This window comes from Gordionus sp. m RMFG-2023, chromosome 1 (assembly GCF_954871325.1).
Source record: "Gordionus sp. m RMFG-2023 chromosome 1, tfGorSpeb1-WG-v2, whole genome shotgun sequence".
NCBI lineage: Eukaryota > Metazoa > Nematomorpha > Gordioida > Chordodea > Parachordodidae > Gordionus > Gordionus sp. m RMFG-2023.
This window is the reverse complement of record NC_088775.1, coordinates 76,908,878-76,929,439: the sequence shown is the minus strand read 5'-3', so window position 1 is coordinate 76,929,439 and position 20,562 is coordinate 76,908,878. Positions and strand designations below refer to the sequence as shown.

The window sequence follows — 20,562 nt, the reverse complement described above, 5'->3', positions numbered from 1 at the left end:
AAATAATACAGATGCAACTACATTTACGGAAATCGTATACATCTATCGTGTAGTTCAACATTCACAGAGCTATATAATCACAATGTGGGTCGAATCTTTTTCTCGTGATATTTAACGACTCCAATATAAGTGCAAACCTTACTTGTGTCAGAACAAAAATGAGCAAGGCTATCACAAGTGTTTTAGTACCTGAATCCTAGAGGTCAATTCTAGACTATTTGAAAGATTAGCATCCATATGCAATTCTAACAGATGCATCTAATAAGGGAAATATTAAAACATTTCCCTAGATCCTTCGCTTCAACAAGAATAAGAACATTTCAATAAAACTGTTAAAATATTTTCCTCGGATAGTGAAAAATCCAACAATGTAGCTAGCCACATAATGGTAAATATAGCTGATTCAGGGTTATCAAGGATTTGCATGTCAGCTTTCTGCGCTGATAATGCCTTTGTAAATTTTGGCAAAAACCAAAGTTACCGAATTGAGGCAGCACAATAATGAATTAATACCAATTGGCTGTATACGCCATATACTACAAAATTCTTGCAAGAAGGCAATGAATATACCAGTGACGAAGCGTCCATAGAAGCAAGGGAAGCATTGCTTCCCTTAAAATTTTTCTTACAAAATTTTTAAATAAACTTAATATAACCTTTGTACCCTTTGTAACTATGCTAAATAAACTAAACTGACTCGTTAAAAACATTAATATATATTTTATAACGTTAAAAAAATTAATAATTTTTACTATATTAAGAAATACTATTATTTTTACTACGTTAAAAATGTTACTATTATTTTTACTACGAAAATTTACTATTATTTTTTTTACGTTAAAAAAGTATACATGAGGGAAGCAAATTTAATATTGCTTATTTTTTTAATAAATAAAGAGAAAATCTTATATAATTTTACCATTAAAAAAATAAGCATTGGGGAAGCAAATAAAAAAATGCTTATTTATTTAATAAAGAAAATAGAAAGAAATTTTTTTATATAATATTTTTTTCCTTACTTTTTCAAAATAAAAAATCTTTCGTTTTTAAAATCCTTAATTAATTTTTAATAATTGTAATTGTATTATTGAAAATTTATTAACATTATCATTTAGCTCAAGAAATTTTGATGCGAAAAAATTGATTATTGAAAAAGGAAGACCAAAACCAATTTTACAAAACTTAAAAAAAGAAATCAAAACTTGCATCTGTAATTTTTCTATCGAAAAATATGAATGGCTCACTGGATGTTAATTTTCTACTATATTGTTGGTCATGCCTATTATTCCCAAAGGAAAAATATGTTTGGAATGATAAAGGATTTTCGGATATCAATAATTTTTCAAAGGCAGTTAAACGGCACGAAAAGTCAATCGCTCATTTGCAGTCGATGATTTAATTAAAAACATTTGGCCAAAATCGTATTGAAGATATGATGGATTCGATGTGTAAAATATCAATCGAACAGCATAATTCTAAAGTCAAATTAAATAGAGAAATATAAAAATATTGATCAACTCTATAAGTTTTCTTGGAATTCAGGAGCTCGTATTCCGTGGTGATGATGAATCTTCTAATTCAGTAAATAGTGGAAATTATATTGAATTAATTTATTTGCTCGCGACAGAAAATTTAATATTGAAACATCATTTAGAAATAGTGCAGTTTTTATTGGACTATCAAGCGATATTCAAAATGATTTGATTAATTCTATTTCATATGTCCTACACCAAAAAATATTAAATTCGTCGAATTGATAGATATTAGTCGATTCCAAATAATCAAAATTTCCCAAAATATTTATTAGATAATTTAAACGACACTTATTCTTAATTTTTCGACTTACACAAGCTGGAAATCGAATTACAAGTAGTGTTTCGGGATGTTGAATTTAGAAAGAAAAAGAATGTTAATGAAATACTTGAATTTTTAATATGCACCTATTTGATGAAAAGTTTTATAAATTATGCAAATTCATCATAACTTTGGCTTCAACAACAGCAATGCAGAACGGAGTTTTTCATCTTTAAAAAGAATCAAATCTTATTGCAGAAACAGGACGAACCAAAATCGATTATCGAATCTATCTTTTATTTCGATTGAAAAAAAATTATTAAAACATTTAAAAGCTAGCGATAACTTTTATAATGCAGTACTTGATAATTTTACTCAAAAACTAATACCACTTATTTATAAATCTTAATGTTTTTATGGTTTGAGTTTGACTAAAATAAAAATAAAAATTTTTTTGATTGCTTCCCTAGTAGTGAACTTGACGCTTCGTCACTGGAATGTACTATCTGTGAATGTCAAAATAATTGTGATGAAATGTTTTAACGAATTTAGGTCATCTACTAAAAGATTTAAAGAATTAAAAGAGTTGGTGAAGTGGTCTGACTTGGAATGGTGTGAGTTGTTGCGATATATCCCTATCAGGTGGTTGTCATTAATACCTGCCATCGATAGAATTTTAAAATTTTACAAACCCTTAAAAAAATAATTCTTAAATATAGATTTTAAAAGCTGTCCTAAAATTTTGAAAAATTTTTCGAGTATGAAATGGCAGAAGCATATTTGGGATTCGTTTCACATGTAAGAAATCTACTTCATGGAGTTAATATTCAGTTGCAATCAGAATATTCTTTATTAAAAAAGATTCACAAAATCATGCTACAGCTCTGTTCATCTCTACAGTTAAAATTGATAATAAATAATTTTATGGCGCTATTGCTAAAAATATTAAAAATGTTCAAATAATACTCTAATTAATTCATTTTTAAATGAAGCAGATATTTTTATTAAGACAATTTTAGAATATTTACAATCAAAATTTGATTTTAATAACTATATTTACAAATGTATAAATATTATGACCTTGGAACAGAAACCATCAATTGATGGTTTTTATAATTTAATAAATATATTAAAAATACCGAAAGACATTGATTTCTTGTTTGGGGAGATTGTAATTCTCTCTATTTTTTATGATTCGCCAAAATACTTAAAGTTAGATGGTCTAAAAACAGAGGAGAAATGGGTAGAATTTTTTCGTAATAACGATAAATCCCCATGCTTGCAAAAAATATGCGAGTATGTCTTCTCCTTACCTCATTCTAATGCCTTATCCGAGCGCATTTTTAACCTGATGAGGACTGCCTAGAAAAGGAGAGAAATCGGATTGCTTTAACAACTTTAGAGGCCGAGCAATAATATGTCATGCCAGGAATTTTATAAATATCTCAATAACGACGGTAAACATTTAGTTCTATTATTTAAATTTCAAATAAAATATAATTAAGTTTTAGCAATGGCGCCATAAAATTTATTGTCAATTTTTAACTGTAAAAATGATCTGCAGCATAATTTTGTGAATCTTTGTTAAGATTCTTCTGATTGTAATTACACATTAACAGCAATAGATTTCCTACATGTGAAATCATTCCTAAATATACATCTGCCATTCATTATTGAAAATAATTTTTAAAATGTTAGGACAGCTTTTATAATCTTTATTTAAGAAATATTTTTTTAAAGGTTTATAAAATTTTATCGATGGCGGGTATTAGGAACATATCGCAACCAACATTGTGCTGACTCAATTCTGTAAATACACTCTGTTTTACCAAATTCACTGAGGCATTACCAGATCAGAAAGCTGACATGCAATTTCTCGAATCTGCTATATTTACCATTATATGGTTAGCTATGTCTTTGGATTTTTCACTATTTGAGGGGAAAAAATTTAATAGTTTTTGTTGAAATAGTGGAGGATCAAGGGAAATATTTTAATATTCCCCTTATTAAATGCATCTGTTAGAATTGCAAATGTTTGCCCATCTTTCAAAACGTCAAGAATTGACCTCCTGGATTTAGGTCCTAAAACATTGATAGCCTTGCTCATTTTTGTTCTACAAATGCCCCTTACTCTCAACCCTTCTCTCTAAAAAATATAATTTAACAATCCTTTTCTAATAATTAAATAAATATCAACAATAAACATTACCAACTAGGATAATTTTACATCCAATTTATTCTTACAAATATATAAAAATATCGTATCATAAACGATAATCATTAAATTGCTAAATCCTTCACGATCCATCCTGGCTTCATTTAATATAATGTCTTCTTCAATCCAAACCGCACACAAAGAAACTTTTATTGTTCTTTACCAAAAACCCATGTGATGATTGCGTTTCACTCCCATCTACAAGGAAACACTAATTCCCCTGTCAGAAAATAACTGACATTTGATATATTATATTAAATTTATTTCTTCTTTTTTTCAACAGCTACAACACTACAAGTATAGTTTTCATTTATATTAGAGTCGTTAAATATTATGGGAAAAAGATTATACCAACATTGTGAAGATAAGTATCTCTTTGAATGTTGTACTACAAGATAATTGATTACAATTGCCGCAACTGTAGTTGCATCTATATTATTTATTATTTTTGGAGTACCTTATAATGTATTTAACGTGATAATTAAGCGCCCATCCCTATAATGTTATACACACACACGGTAGATTTCCAATTGCGGTCGTTTTGCGGGACATTCGCATAAAATATATTTTTTATTGTAAAATTAAAATCGTTTTTTTATAAAATTTTATCTTGTTTACATTCTTGTATATTTAAAAAAGATTGGTTTTTTTATAAATTAATATATTTTAATAAATCAAGATGTTATTTTATTTTGAAAAATAGTTACCGACTTTGTATTTATATAAACTAATTATAAAAAATAATAGGCGGATAATTAAGTCAATTCAGCCCGCAAAAAATTTTTTTTAGCAATTTTTATATTTCTACTGCAATTTTCGTATTTCTCCCGCATAATATCAAATTTCTCCCGCAATTTGAAAATTTTGACCTACCAACCCTGGTCATGAGTCGTAACAATGTTTTAAGCTTGAAACCTAGCAGCTATTTTTGGTTAATTATATTATGTTGTATAGTCATTTGATTTTTATACCATAATATAAATGATAATCAATTTTTTATTTTATTGATTAAGAAAAATAAAATTTAAAAAAATATTACAAAACATAAAGTTTCATTTCAACACATTATGAACATATAAAAATTATCCTTCAGGGAATGATTGTAATTTAAAAGTATGTAAGGTGGATTTTAAAATTTCAAATGAAGAATTATAATATGAATTAAAAAAAAATTAGATCAATAGCTTATTTAATTTACATTTTACATAATCTTCAAAATACAAATCATAAATGGCAATGTTAAAAATGAATATATGTACAGAGTTGGGCAGTAGCGAAATACATTTTGCAAAAACTTGAGTTTAGCTAAGCTATTGGTTCAGCACATGTATTTTGAGATCTTTAAACTGTCACTTTCTATTGAAGGAAATACATTTAATTTTAAAAACTCAAAATTCTTTTTTTTTAAATTTTATATAAATTATTAATAATAGAAAATGTGTCTAACTTTATTTTATAAATTATAACATATGGAGGAAGTCACTTCTGATATAAAAGATAATATGATTTTAAAAATGAAGAGAAAAATATTATTGCAAATACAACTGACTAAGATGATGATACTCCTCAAAAACAAGTGTAAATCAAAATCGTCATGATAAAAAAAAATATAAAATATTACTATGGTCAATATAATACATTTTTTTAAGATAATTTTTAAAATATCAAGAATGACAGCGCGAAATATTGTTAGCTCACATATTATTGGGGAATTTTAATTTCACACTTAATTTTAGAACCCACATTGCTATAAAATTGTTTTAATCATATATCATTTTTAGAGACACCCTAGACCGGTAAAAAATACAACCAGTATAAACTTTCCTGAAATTTAATCCAGGGAAAAGTATCAAATGATAATAATATGAATATTATAACTCCTTTTTCTGTGTGTCATTCAAAATAGAAATAAAGCTTTAATAATTCCTCTAGAAAAATAAATTATCTAAGTCAGCATTAGAATTAAAGGAATGCACCCTTGCTTAACATTATTCAACTGACACAAGATATGAATATTTATTTTTTTTGTAATTATTAAGCTAATGAAACTATGGCATGGCAATGATACTAAAACAAAAACTAAACTTCCCATCGTTTTTGAACATCACAATCATGCAGGTTTAAAATAGTGAATTCGACTATATAGAATATGTTAAAATGTTATCTACCAATCGCTATGGAGAGGTTACAAACGGTGATGGGTGGATCTTTTGGCGAGCTAGCTCTAATAATATTTATCGTTTGGTTTAAACTTATTTTACTTAGAAGTTGTTTACCTAGATATGGTTTACCTTTATTTAATGTTATTAGGTCTGAATTCCACATTATAACGGAGATGGGGAATTCTTTTAAGCAAAATTAAAAATATGCAAGAATTATTAGTAAAAAGGATCATTAAATAATAAATCTCGATTTTCTCGGTTATTGATATCAAAATAAATGCTGATCATCAACACCAAGCATACAATTTAACAAACTCCCATGATACTGAACTTCAAGATTCGAAATTTAATACTTCACAAATATCTAATAAAGGATTTATTTCCGAATCACCCTTATACACTAAGCAATGCAAATTATTATATGTAGCTTTAACGCATTATATTTTGCAACCGATTTTATACATAAATTAATTAAGATGAAATAATTTTAAAAGTGTTCTGAAGCTAAACGACATATATTTTCACCGTATTTTAGCCTACTTTGTATAGGTCACTCACAATATAACATCCATAAAGGGTGGAATAAATATTATAAATCCTGAAACCTCACTTAAACAATTGATATTTCAAAGTATTTAAATTATTATCTTTTATGTAAAATGCACTACACCAGCTCTAGATTCAAAAAAAACCTGGGGTGGGTTCAGATTTTTCAAAAATTTCCTAACCCATGTTCGATACTATAGATTTTAGTTCGGTTCACAAGTCTGCCCTCGTGATTTTACTATAAGAGCAAGCAATACAATGACAAATTTTAAATATATCTTATTTTTAATATTATTTTAGCCCTGACACTAGGTATAGGTATACAGAAATATTTGCTGCAAAAAAATCCTAACCCTAAAAACTTTGTAAATCTGAAAGATTTCTCAGCCCTCATTGATAATAAAAATGAAGAAATCAGTCACGACAACGAAATCGTGGCTCTCAAAAAGGGAATAGAAAGCTTAGGCCACGAAGTTAAGACATTCGCCAATGGATTTCCTTTGCCCGGAATTGAAAATTTTTAAATTTAGAATTTATCAATATCTTTATTAAATAACATTTTTTTATAATTAAACTGAAAATCACCACAACCATTTTTTTTTCATTTGCTACAAATATTTTAAAAAAGTTATTTTACTTTTAGATAATCATATTATATCACCTCATTTTTTTAACTACCAATTTACTTATATACTTTTTTATATATTTTTTAAAGGTAATAATAAATCTATGCTCCTTAGATTCTTAAGTAGCTTTGAGCGAAAATATTAATTGATTTTTAAATAGATTTCATATCTCATGATTACTAAGATACTCTTACTAATATGTAAAACTAATGAATGTTTTAAATGTCCATCTTATGATTTTTTAACAAGTCAATTATATCATTTAAAATTTTATCCTATATCTGTATTTTTTTAGCTTAAAGCCTGGCCCATATTTTTCAAATCATTAAATCTTTCTTGCAAGTTGGCTATAAATGAACAATAGATATTTTTAAAAATCAGAAATAAAGATACGGAATTATAGATATATTTTCAATTAGTTGAATCAATTATCTAAGACTATACCTTCATTTAAATAATAAAATATATAGGAATTGCTAATATGAAATTTTTCTTGTCATTTATTTTTATAAATAATGGCCTATGTATTAACTGATTTATATACAATGATAAATTATATATTAATATAATACATTTCAAAAATTTGTTTCATAAATCCCCCAAAAGAAGAGATTTATGATTTTTAGATTAATATTTTATTTGTGGTGTTTGATTCATCCGTCATTTTTGTATTTTTTAAGAGCTTATTTGATATTCTTTTGTTCTTTTTCTGACTTATCCTTAACCTCGTCAAATTTGTTTTAGTAATCCAATCTTTGAGCTGAGATGCGTTAACGTAAACGTAAGATTGCATATAAATCTGTTGATTTTGGGCTATATACCTGAAAATATTATGTTATAACTAAAATAAAAGGCAACTAGTAATAATTGTTTTAGAAGAATTATATGTAAACCTTATGAACCCACAATATAAATGTTAATAATATTTTTTAAAGTTTGTTACTGCAAGAAGAGATCAATTTGACTAGCAAACACTTTGGGATACAACAACAAAACATTGTTTTGGTTAAGTATATCTGGAAGGATGGCTTTAATATATGTTTTTAAAAAATAAATATTTAATAAATTGAATTTAACATATTTAAAATATTCTATTCAACTTTATTGGTATAGTCCTTCTACACCATAAACCAATCACGATATTAGCCCTTTAGGGTTTACCCACTACCACCAAATTAGCAAAAAAAATTACTCCCGCCCCCTCTAATATGATTCAAAGGATTCTTATCTCCTCCAATTTCTTACGTCATACCCCCCCCCCTACTGGAATACAAGTTCGCCAGCCTGTAACTGCAGGTTTATAATTCTACTATAATAGGTAATTTAGATTTTAGTTTTTAAAACCTATTTAAATTATTCTTCTTTCCAAAATATTACCTAAGAAACGAAGTAAATGAACAATTCCAAATATATAGGAAGGAGATGTTGGACTAAGGTTGGCTGAAAAATTTTGCGGAAGAATATGGTCTAAGTAAATATCGTTTGTTATCCCTCCTATAAAAGCTGAATCAAAAGTATTTTCAGTTTTAATGTCATTTGTTGTGGAAGGTTCAGAAGCGATAATATGAGTCTAAAATGGGAAAGTAAACAATTTATTTTAAAAAAGTATTAGTAAAAGTGGCGGAAAAAATTTATACAATTATTTCTAGAGCGTCAACGCTACTCAGTAACAATTATATTTTGTTTGCCTATCATTCATAGCACAAATTTGCGCTGAGTAAATTACAGATCAAGTATCATAAGTGAACATTATTTTACAGCTTTGGAATGGGAAGCAATAGGGTTGATAAATATCCTAAAAACATTTTAAGTAGCTACCAAGAACTTATAACTTAGCAGCGTTAACCTTAAGGTATTTTTATGGCATATGGCTAAAAGCTAAATTAGAAATTTTTATTTTTACTTCACTCTTTGCTTGTTCAATAGATGCTATGAATTTTAAAAAGAAACAACTTTTAAACAACAATGCCTTTTGTCATGCCTATATCTAGATTTAAGTTATGTTTTAAAAATGTTATATTATATCTTATATAAATTTAATTAATTTTATTCAACTTAATAATTTAATTTTAATTTATATATTTTTCTATCAATTCATAAAAAATAATATTTTTAATTTTTATTATATAAATGTCAAGTGCTTCTGACTGAAGAAAAAAAACCAAGGCTAGGGAGCATACTATTAAAATATGGCATATGAAACTAAACTTTGTTATAAGAGTGGAGGATTCTATTGAAGGTGAATCAACGCTGGTTAATGTATCTTCATCTGAAGAGGATTTGAAAGAAAGTCTTCTTAAAAAAGATTTATCTATTACAAAAATCGGAGAATGTTAGAAATATTTAAGTTAATTTTTCTAAAGAACCTAGGTTAAATAAAAATATGAATATTTTAGACTAAATTATGTAAATTGTCTGATATCATACTGGCAGTGCCGGCTACCCAAGTTTGTGTGGAAACATGTTTTTCAACAATTGAATTTATACTATCTCCTTATAAATGCAATATCAGTGAGACGAATCTTGACATATATTAATGGCTTAATAAAAAATTTTTTAGTAAATAAAGTTAAATATTGTTCATATTAAAATTAAGCATTGATATTTATTTGTTATATTTATAAATTAAATATTATTTTATAATGTGTAAATGATGAAATTTAAAAAAGGTATTCTTCCCTATACATAATTAGAATGTAGGTTTAAATACAAGTGTTCAAACCGGTTTTTAGAGATTCAACCGAACCGATATTTTTATTTTATACGAACCGAACCTGAACCGTTATTTTTATCCAAACATGAACCGAACCCATATTCGTTTCCAGTTTGGATCCCTGATTAAAATCATTATAAGATGATGTTGCTTCAATAATAATTTTAAAAAAATTTCTAACCGTAATGAAACTTTATAAACTTTTACAATTAGCTGAACCGAACCAAAACCTTATAAATTTATTAAGAACCATAACGATTAAAATTTATATACTGAACCCTTCTAAATAAAGGTTCAGGTCCCTGACTATACATTACTATTTTAAGGCCGTCAAATACGACGCTACGTTTAATTGATAAATAAAAATAAAATTTGTATTTAAATGTGTAAACATTTAGATTTTCCAGATTGAGAAATTGATTTCGATAAATATTTGGCAAGAGTAGAGATTCATAAGGAAAGGGTAGAGCGGTAACGATCCTATTTGTTATTTGACAAGATGTGTAATCCATAAAACTTTCACCCAATTTAAATTTTTTGTTGGAGTATCTTTTATATATGCGATAAAAAAATATAATAAAATCAAATGTTTTATTTATTATTTTAAACTTAACCTGGGTAAGCTAAAACAAATTAATTTCCTATAAAAGTATTATGTGAAATTTTTTTAAATATAAATTATGGGCTATTTATAATATAAGACTATACTTATTTTGCTTGTCAAGTTTGGTGTTAATATTCTCGGGCTTAAAACGTTGGTTATTTGATTTAAATTCTTCAGGATGGCAAAAAGTTAAAACTTCTTTTTCTCGTGCATAGAGTAGTCTTAAAGTCAGTAAATAATCAAAGCATCTCCTTAAACCATCTAATGTTTCTTTGCACATGTGTAAACTGATTTATTTTAAAAAAATATTGACTTTAAAACTTTATATTTCAAAATATTATTTTCTATATTACAAACAATGAAGATTAATTAGAATTTATGCATTAAAATAATATCTAAAAAATATGGGATCAATCAATATTTACTTAAAAAAACCATCAGTTCTAGGCCAATAATTTAAAGGTTCAAGGCCTGATAAATTATAAAAAAATAGGCCACTAATATAATATCCGTGACTTACCATGTTGTCAGGATAAAATGTTGGTCATTAAGAAAATATTTATTTAATTTTCCATAGCCCAATGTTAGATCTCAGAATCAGGTTTAAAGCTTTTATATTTTAAACTATATTATAGGGGCCATTCCATGCCAAACAGCTCAGGATTTGGTCGACTCCATTTAATTTTGATGAAAACTAAGATTCATTTTAGTCTCCTAGCTTTTATATTTTTGGAGATTTTTACTGTCAATGTATTAAAAAAAATTGCCTTTTTTGCGTGTCTATATTCATTAATTTAATGATTGATAAATTATACAATTATTTATAATAAATCTAGTAAACAAATATATAATATACTTTTAATCTTTAGAAAATATGAGTAAAAAATGAAAAAATTATTTTAAAAAATTTCTAAACCACTTATTCCAAGAATTAAATTTAAAATATGAAAATTGAATATAAAGATTTTTATGAAACCTTATATAAACATTACTATAATCAAATATAGTTTTATACTATAGACTGAGTTTATTTTTTAATATTTTTGCGATTTCTATAAAATAACTTCTCTACGATAGCCCTAAAGAGAAGAACAACTTTATACTACATTTTATTATGGTATTAATTTTATATTATAATTATATTTTTATTAACATTTATGTTTCTATATTTAGCGCAATTATTTATAAAATAAATTATAGATGTATCGTAATTTTTTATATAAATATCGATTAAATTATTAACTTTTTAACTCGATATTTATTCTTGCACATCAAAAAAATATTCTATTTTCCAAAATAAAATAAAATGCATACTAATAATAACGAGCTAAACACTGTAATCCTTTAAATTAAATATTCTTAACCATCAATAACTAAAAAAAATTAAGAAAATTTATTATGAATGAAAAGATTTGCACAATTAAAACTCGAAAAAACTTTAATCAATCAACACAACAATTAATGAACTTGGAGAATTTCTATTCAAAAAAAAGGCTATTGGCAAAACAATATCCTACAAAAATTTGATAAAATAACACGAGCTAAAATTAATTTATTTAAGCAACAATCAATTAAATTGTCAAATATTGCAAAATTTAATAAAAATTTATTATGCCTATATTTATATAAAAATCTTTTTTTATATATTTATTTTGTATCTTTTATATATTTTAATAAAAATAAATTTTCCTATAATATAATCTACTCATTATAAAATATATATGTAAGAATATATCGCTAAAAACGCTATATAGTATATAATTCCTATATTTATAAAAATATATTTTATTTCAAATAATATAAATATATACAAAATATCTATTTCAAATAATATAAATATATATAAAATCATTTTATTTAATTTAAACATAAATATTATAGTAAAAATTGCATAGAACATCTAATATTCAATCAGTTAAATAATTTTTCTACCTTTCCGTATATTTATCCAATTATTCCCTCATCGTTATGCATATGCCATATTCAGGTTTTTAATTTTAAACATCTCTATATTTAGTATCCTTTCCTATTGCTCTAATTTTATGTGTTTTAAATTCATCTTCAATTTTTTAATTAAGCTAATAATAAATATAAATTACTAATGTCATTGAACTTTCTCTTAAGACATTTATAATACAGAAGACATAGATTCTTTAATATAAATAATATATATTTTAAATATTCTTAATTAATTACCAGACTCAGTATAAGCTTAATTAATGCAGGAATTTTGGGAATAATTATATCATCTAATTTATTGTCACTAAGAACAGTTAAATAATAAATATATTACCAATTCAAATGCTATATTATATATACATTTATCTCCCATGTTAGTTAGTTAAACCCCTCATTTACATCATTAGAATATATTTTCCTTATAAATCTAAAGAGGATTTTGTAACCTTGGTTACAATATCTACCAGGAATAGCACATCCTGATAGTATGGCCATGAGATGTGATGACAAGCCCCTAACCCACTTTTAAGTTTGTTAAGCTTAAGTCTTTCTCCATGAAACAATTTCTCAAATTTTTTTAAAGAAAAGAAACGATACTAAATTAGTAAATAAATATAATTAAGAATATAATTTTGCCGCGATAAATACAAAATACAGTAAATATCATATCGCATTAATAGTTGTGCAACTTGAGTAGCCATGAAACCAAAAGCTAATCGCAGCCATTTTTTAAAATACAGGTCATTTTGTTGATTTTAAATATAAATTTGTTTAATACTGTCTTTGGTAAAAAATAGCTCAAATTATTTTACAATTTTGAAATGAATTTAATGGACTTTTTTGAACATATAAAACCAATGAATCAAGTTAAAATTATGATTTTTTTTAGAAAATAGATAAAGCAGCATTTACATATTCTGTAAAAGAGCACGAATGCTGTATAATAAACATGAAAACATATATTAAAATGTTCCATATAAAAATATTAAGGATTCATTTTTTTTATTATTTGAATTATATTTTAAATATAACGCTTAATAAAAGGAGGAATGGGATTTCTTGCTTCTGAAATTTCTTGACATTAATTGTAGTTCTTTTAATTCAAAAACATATATTATAAAAAAATAATCGCCACTGTTTTTGAAGTGAGAAGATAATATTTTCAGCAATAATATATCAATCGCAGTTATTTTATAATCCAAGTTATTTTCAAACATCAATTTTCATAGAAAATGGCCACTAATGTTTTTAAATTGAGAAATTAATATTATTAACAATTGCAGTCAATTCAATCCCAAACACTTTAAAACATCATTTTTAAAATCAAATGAGGCGCCAATGAATTTTAGCTATAAAATATGTGTTGAAATCTTCAAAATTGTTGAATTGGAGCACTTAAATATCACCAAATTAATTAAGTTAAAAATATGTTTTAAAAGCCAATTCAAAAACCTAATATTTTTTTCAGAAAAATATTATACAAGCCTAAACATTTTTATCATAGATGGCCCAAAGGTTAGGACATCTATTAGCAAAATCTCAAGATTTAGGCAATATTTCTCTGGCTAAAATATTATGTTAGTCATTTTTTAAATCTGCTCAAATTTGGCACAATACCAGGTCCTGTGACCATAATTTTATTTAAACTATATAGGGAAAAAATTTCAAGCTTAAAATATTTATTTTAATGTTATACATTCGATTTATATATTTAACTTTAACTTTGATGATTCAATATATATTTATTTTATGTTATTTAAAAAATAATATGAAATGAACATCTCCCATCTCTTGATTTTATTAAAACTTTTCTTGATTTTTGAAATTAACATGAAAATTAATCAGACAAAAAGGCAATAGTAATGGAACATTGATATTGTTCAGGGTAGGGATCAGGCCTATATTTTATTGATGGTTAGATACTAATGAATAAATGACAAAATTATGGTTAATGATGCCTACTACCAAGTGAATGTAAGGAAATATTCTATATACCAACCTAATTTGCTAAATATAAACAAAATTTATTAAAATGTAATAAGACCCTTATTATTTAATATATTATTACAGAATCACATGGTCGAGTCCGGCCTCCTATATATTATCCCCCCAATGATGGAACCACCAAGTTAGAATAAAAAAAACATGACCATGGGATCAGTAAGCCAAGCTCTTGCCTACTAGGCCATAGAGGCTTTCCAAAAATTACGATTTTTCAAATATATATTATAAATATATTTGGTAATGCCTATCCAAATGAAAAATGAACAAAATTCAAATTTGATAGGTAGTGCCTTAAGGTAGTAAGCATTATTAACCCAAAATTATCATATGAAATTCATAATTTTTTGACATTAAAAGAATTTATATTTTATGAGCAAATATCATTGTGCTTTTATCAAATTTAAATATTATTTAATTACTCTTTTTGTGGTGATTTCAATTTGGCTTGACCAATTAAACTGGTGGTAAAGATTTGGTAAAGAATATTTTGATTACAATCATGATGATGCATGAATTTTGATTTCTGATCACCACTTATATCTGCTTGATTTATATTACTAAATATTTTAGTATTTGGTAGAGATGCAATGAGTTTAGGAAAAGCTCTTATATAAGTTTCCATTATAAACAAAATGTTTTGTGGAGAATTATATGGAAATGATTCTTTGATTGTATCACTTTTAAATGATTTGTTGATTTTGTTAGTGGAGTGGTTAAGGTGACAAAGGAGAGGGATCTAATAATATGAAAGATTGATTAAAGTAACAAAATGATTTATCTTAATTGTCCTTTAATATATATATATATTGCACACCATAATTAAATACATATAAACTTTATCTTCTTGGATAACTAAATAATTGTCTCTTTCAAGAATCTTTTGTAAACAATTTGGGAAATTTATCTTTGGTATTTTTATTAATTCATGTTCTGAAATGGATGGATTTTGTGGAATAGTATAGCCTATCTTTATGTTATATATAAAAATATATTGATATTTAAAAAATCATACATCATCTTGAGTTATTTTAATTGTAGGTGGTATCTCACTAATATATTCTTTTCTTTGTGATGACCATCGATCTGTAAAGTTACGTGATGGTTGGTATATATTTTTATCTCTTCTTGCCAATCTTTTTAAAGCTAATTTTCTTAAAATAAATAATTATTTTTTGGCTAAAGTATTATGCATGTTTTTATTTACTTTTTAGAAAGGGGTAAGTATTTTTTGTCAATTTGTTTTTTGAGTTCTCTATTTTCTGGATTATCTTTTAGTAGATAATCTTTTTCAACATGCCAATCCCAACTAATCAAAATAATAATTATTTTTTGTAAATTCTTAGAACTTTACGATTTTTTCCAACCAATAAAATGAATCCAATACAATGTGGTAGCTCTTTTACCATTTTTTAGTGATTGAAATTTTATGTCAACAATCTAATTATAATAATCATAATAGACACTTGTATTATTGAATTATATATATTTACTAGCTTACAAATTATTAAAAATGATTACTTTGGCTGGATATAATTTTTTGACAAGATTTAAGTCAGGTTCATAGCATAGTACTCTTTCACCTATATAAAATTGTTCTTGATTTGTTTTCATAGTTAAGTAGATTAGAGTGATATGATATCATTATCGATAATAGAAGTATAAAATAGATATGATTTCAAATATTTATTTTAAAGTTTAATAGTAGTGTTTGTAAAATTATTTAACGCCATTGTGAATGATTTCATAATTATTTTATTATACTAAATAAATTTTTAAATTAGGTAGAATATAGAAGTTGATAAACATACAGATATATTATTTTAATCCTCAAAAGAAACGTTAAAAGATAGATCGAGTAAATATAATTATAATTATTATTATGAGAATTTTTATACGTTCATTTCATAAAAATTAAATATTGCCTTCCAATTTAAAAATATTTTATAAATTTGAAAATATAGAATTTTATTTTATTCTTTCTGTTTAATAAAATGAAACGTCTATACTGTTTGCAAGGTTAGAGTGAAGAACGATTTTCTTCTTATATCTTTTTATTACGTTGTGCCGTATAAGTCCGAGTAAAAGAATATGATAATTTTATTTCAATCCCAACAAAACTCCGAATAAATTTATTTCAAAATTTATATATACTATTACAACCAAAAAAAAACATAAAAAAACATAATCATCTTTTAAGATTTCGGCTTCCCTTTTATAGGGAAGCCTCTAACCTTCAAAAAAAACTATAATCTAAAAATATATTATTTTATAATTTTAAAACTCCATAATCATGCTTATACTCCTAATTTTACGCGAAAAATAAAATCGTATAATATAAAAATAACACACCAAAAAAAAATGTTTATCATCATAATAATATTTTCCCTCGTTTCCCGTGATTGACGGAGTCAATCACGACACCTTCCCCCTTTATTTAACTGGGACGGATCCAACAGCTGTTTATACTCCTCCTTCCCAACTCGTACTACCAATGTGTCCTGTGCCCCTGGTGGATATCGTTTCCGCGTCTCTCGCCCCGATGATATTGCCCGATTATCTGAAGCGACTGATGATGGCTCCAATTCCTTCCTGGCCGCTCCTCCCATCACTTCCAACCGTTTTTTAGGACACCACCGGCGTATGTGGCCCGCCTCTCCGCACCCATAACATATAATTCTTTCTCGGTCTTCACGCGCTGGCTCCCTGTAACGCTCCGTCGGTCTTCTGACTCCCTCTATTGTTCCCATGTTTTCTTGCGCTAATGCCCTCCACTCGCTGGCCAACGGTTCGATGTCCGCACTGATGATGGTAGTCAGTATCAAATGCGTTCCCAGATCTATGTATCTATATCAAATAATCATTTATCTCCTTCCCTTTTATTTTATTTTTTTTTTCTCTCCCGCTTCCCCCCTTTTCTTCCTTCCCCTTTCCTCATCACTCTCCTTGCATATATATATATATAACGACTTACTTGTTGATAATCGGCATACCGAATAAAATGATATTTTCCTCTACCGAATAAAATTATGAATTTTATGTTTTCTTCTTCTCTTACTTATTCAAAATTTTCCTTTTCTCAACACTCTCTTACTCGTAAATCGTTTCCCTTCATCTCACTAACTCTATTTTCTTCTCTCTTTCTCTCTCTATTTTCGTTAACAGAAAAACTTTTATTAATTATATTATATTTTTTTATCATTTAACCTTAACTCCTACTATTTTTCTCATAAGAAAAAATAAAAAAAACAACAAACAACCATTACCCCCTTTATTAACATCTTATTATTATTATTATTTTTTTTTAATTCACTTTTCCCTGCCAACAAAATACAACATTATAATACAAAAAACATTATAATACAAATCACTCAACCCTAACCCCGTTATCTTTTTTTTACTATTACTTTTTTTTTCTTTAAAATTAATTTTTACTTTTCTCAGTATTTCTCTTTATTTCACATAATCCCATCCACCAATTCCCATTATCCACCCCCATTCTATTCCTGCCTCCGCCCCTCCGTCTACAACAAGAACCTTCAACTATTTTCGCTTCATAATTATTCCGCCGCTTATTCCTTCTTCGTTACTGGTTTATTCCACCAAATATATTTCGAAAATTTATTTTACTTAATATACACTTTCAAAACCCTTTTCCCTTTACATTATTTTATTAGTAATTTTATTTCTCCTTAATTTATGTTATCTAACACAAACCTTCACAAAAAAAATTTTTTTTTTACTACCTAATTTAATCTAAACTCCTAATTTAACATTTTTTAAACATTTCTCTCTAATATTTATTTCAGATCCACCAAATTTCACAAAAAAAAACAATTCAAAAATCAATTTTTCTTTTACTATTTTACTCTGATACATTACAATTTTTCCTTACAATTTGACTTGATCATACTTTGACTTATATTCCCACTTTATATATATACCCCTCTTTATATCATACTTCCCCTTTCCCTTCCCGGGAACGACCACCTGCACCGCCACCGTGACCTTGACCTTGACCTATATTTTTTTTAACTTCGGACCTCTCGTTGACCTCTTGCCCGACCTCTCGTTGACCTCTTGCCCTTGTCACTTTCGCCCCGCTTCCGTTCCTCTGCGTATCTGATCTTCATGTCTCACACCAACCTTGCCATCCTGAAAACGGACCCGACTTAACTTTTTTCCCACCTTTTCCATCACAACTCCGGCTCGCCATTTCTCCTTTTCACCATATACCCTCGCCCACACCGACTGTCCCACCATAAACTTTGCTGGTCCCTCCTCCTCCCGTTCTCTCCTCGGACCCTCAGACTCCGGCCTCAGAGCATCTAACCCAATCCTCGTTCTGCGCCCTAAAAACTTCTCTGCTGGAGACAAATCCTCTCCCCTCCTACTATTATTATAATACATCACCGACGTCCATACTTCTCCTTTCCCATACTTTGCCTTTCGTAACCAATCTTTCACCAACCCCACCATCCGCTCTGCCTGCCCATTGGAGCTTGGGTGGTATGGAGGAGATAAAATATGCTGTATCCTATTTTCTTTGGAAAATTTCGCAAACTCTGCACTGCTAAACGCTGGTCCACCGTCGGACACGATTGATTTAGCCACTCCAAACTTTGCCCACAAATTCTTCAATTTTCTGACCACTACTTGCGTCGTCAACCCTCCTACAACTTCAAACTCCACCCATTTAGAAAATGCATCAATCACTAGAAAATAATCCTTTTTTTCGTACTCGAAGAAATCGACATGAATTCTCTCCCATGGCTCCGTTGTTTTCGGCCAAGTCCCTTCTCTATCTCTTGCTGGCATCCTGGCCCAAGTATTGCATGCTACACATTGTCTCGCTAGTTCCTTAATCTCCACATTCATCCTCGGCCACCATACATATTCTCGTCCCCATTGTTTCATACGCTCCATTCCCTGATGACCTGCATGCAACATTGTTAACACCATTCCTCTCAACTTCCCAGGTATCACTGCCCTATTTCCCCGGACTACACATTCGTCCATCACCGTCAATTCTCCTCCAACATTTTTATAAGCTCTATCTCCTTCTTTCCACGGCTTCCGGCCCATTATACATTCTTTTATTCGACTCAAATCCCTATCTTTTTGCGTCTCTTTCCGAATCTCCTCCCACGTTACCGGACCTCCCTTCAACATTCTCGATACCACCATGACCATCGCTACCTCCTTCTTACACATCTCCTCTGTATTACCTTCTTCCACATCCTCCCCTGCTCCGCATCTCGACATTATGTCCGGCAAATAATTTTCTCGGCCTCTACGATATCTCATCTCCATGTCAAAACTACCCACCATCAATAACCACCTCTGCAACCTCGGCGACATCATCAACTCCTTGTTATCCTTCCGGAATAAATGTATCAACGGCTTATGATCCGTATAAACTACAAAACGACGCCCAATCAAATACTCCCGACACTTTGTCAATCCAAAAATTACCGCTAATGCCTCTTGCTCAATTACCGAATACCTCATCTCCGCGGCCCTAAAAATTCTAGAGAAAAATAACACCGGTTTCTCCAGCTCTTCTATAAGATGCAATAACGCTCCTCCTACTCCCCTTTGAGACGCATCTACCGCCAATATCACCTCCAGTTCATTATTAAAACACACTAAGACGGGCTCTTTTCCAATCCGACACTTCAACTCCTCAAACGCCTCCTCCTGTTCATCTCCCCAATCAAATCTCTCTCCCTTTTTCAACAACTGGTACAAAGGTGCCGCTATCTCCGCAAAATTCTCTACAAACCTGTGATAATAGTTAACCATTCCCAGAAACGACTGTATTTCCGACTTGCATTTCGGCCTCAACATGTTTGCAATACCCACCATATTCTTATCCAACGGTCTAACCTCTACTCCATTAATCCGATGACCCAAATAAACAACCTCCATTACTCCAAACA

The 20,562-nt window shown here is 27.9% G+C and overlaps 2 protein-coding genes across 3 annotated transcripts in view; one reads left to right on the top strand and one right to left on the bottom strand.

The window, feature by feature from the left end:
• Positions 1 to 7,751, top strand: part of LOC135922356 (serine hydroxymethyltransferase-like) — a 28,839-nt gene extending 21,088 nt beyond the window's left edge. The window contains exon 10 of the mRNA XM_065456740.1: positions 7,018 to 7,751. Within this exon, the coding sequence (XP_065312812.1) occupies positions 7,018 to 7,241 (224 nt within the window). The 3' untranslated portion in view covers positions 7,242 to 7,751. The remainder of the gene's footprint in view (positions 1 to 7,017) is intronic.
• A 100-nt stretch (positions 7,752 to 7,851) lies between these two features.
• On the bottom strand, positions 7,852 to 16,333 carry LOC135922355 (male-specific lethal 3 homolog). 2 transcript variants are annotated; one of them, XM_065456738.1, is made up of 11 exons: positions 16,142 to 16,333; positions 15,975 to 16,060; positions 15,828 to 15,929; positions 15,636 to 15,774; positions 15,459 to 15,590; positions 15,043 to 15,359; positions 10,765 to 10,947; positions 10,449 to 10,605; positions 8,721 to 8,913; positions 8,287 to 8,371; positions 7,852 to 8,164 (listed from the first exon to the last, which is right to left on the bottom strand). In XM_065456738.1, the coding sequence occupies exons 1-11, from the start codon at positions 16,232 to 16,234 to the stop codon at positions 7,966 to 7,968; spliced, it is 1,686 nt and encodes a 561-aa protein (XP_065312810.1). In that variant the 5' UTR covers positions 16,235 to 16,333; the 3' UTR covers positions 7,852 to 7,965. The 2 variants fall into 2 exon arrangements, with proteins under 2 accessions (XP_065312810.1, XP_065312811.1); XM_065456739.1 differs by lacking the exon at positions 7,852 to 8,164 and having other exon boundaries at positions 8,284 to 8,371; positions 8,688 to 8,913.
• Positions 16,334 to 20,562: the final 4,229 nt, after the last annotated feature.

Coding starts and splice junctions, on each gene's coding strand:
- LOC135922355 (XM_065456738.1), bottom strand. CDS start 16,234: ATGAAAACAAATCAAGAACAATTTTATATAGGTGAAAGAGTACTATGC. Junction 16,061..16,141: donor AAAAATTATATCCAGCCAAA/GTAATCATTTTT, acceptor TATTATAATTAG/ATTGTTGACATAAAATTTCA. Junction 15,930..15,974: donor TTTATTGGTTGGAAAAAATC/GTAAAGTTCTAA, acceptor TATTTTGATTAG/TTGGGATTGGCATGTTGAAA.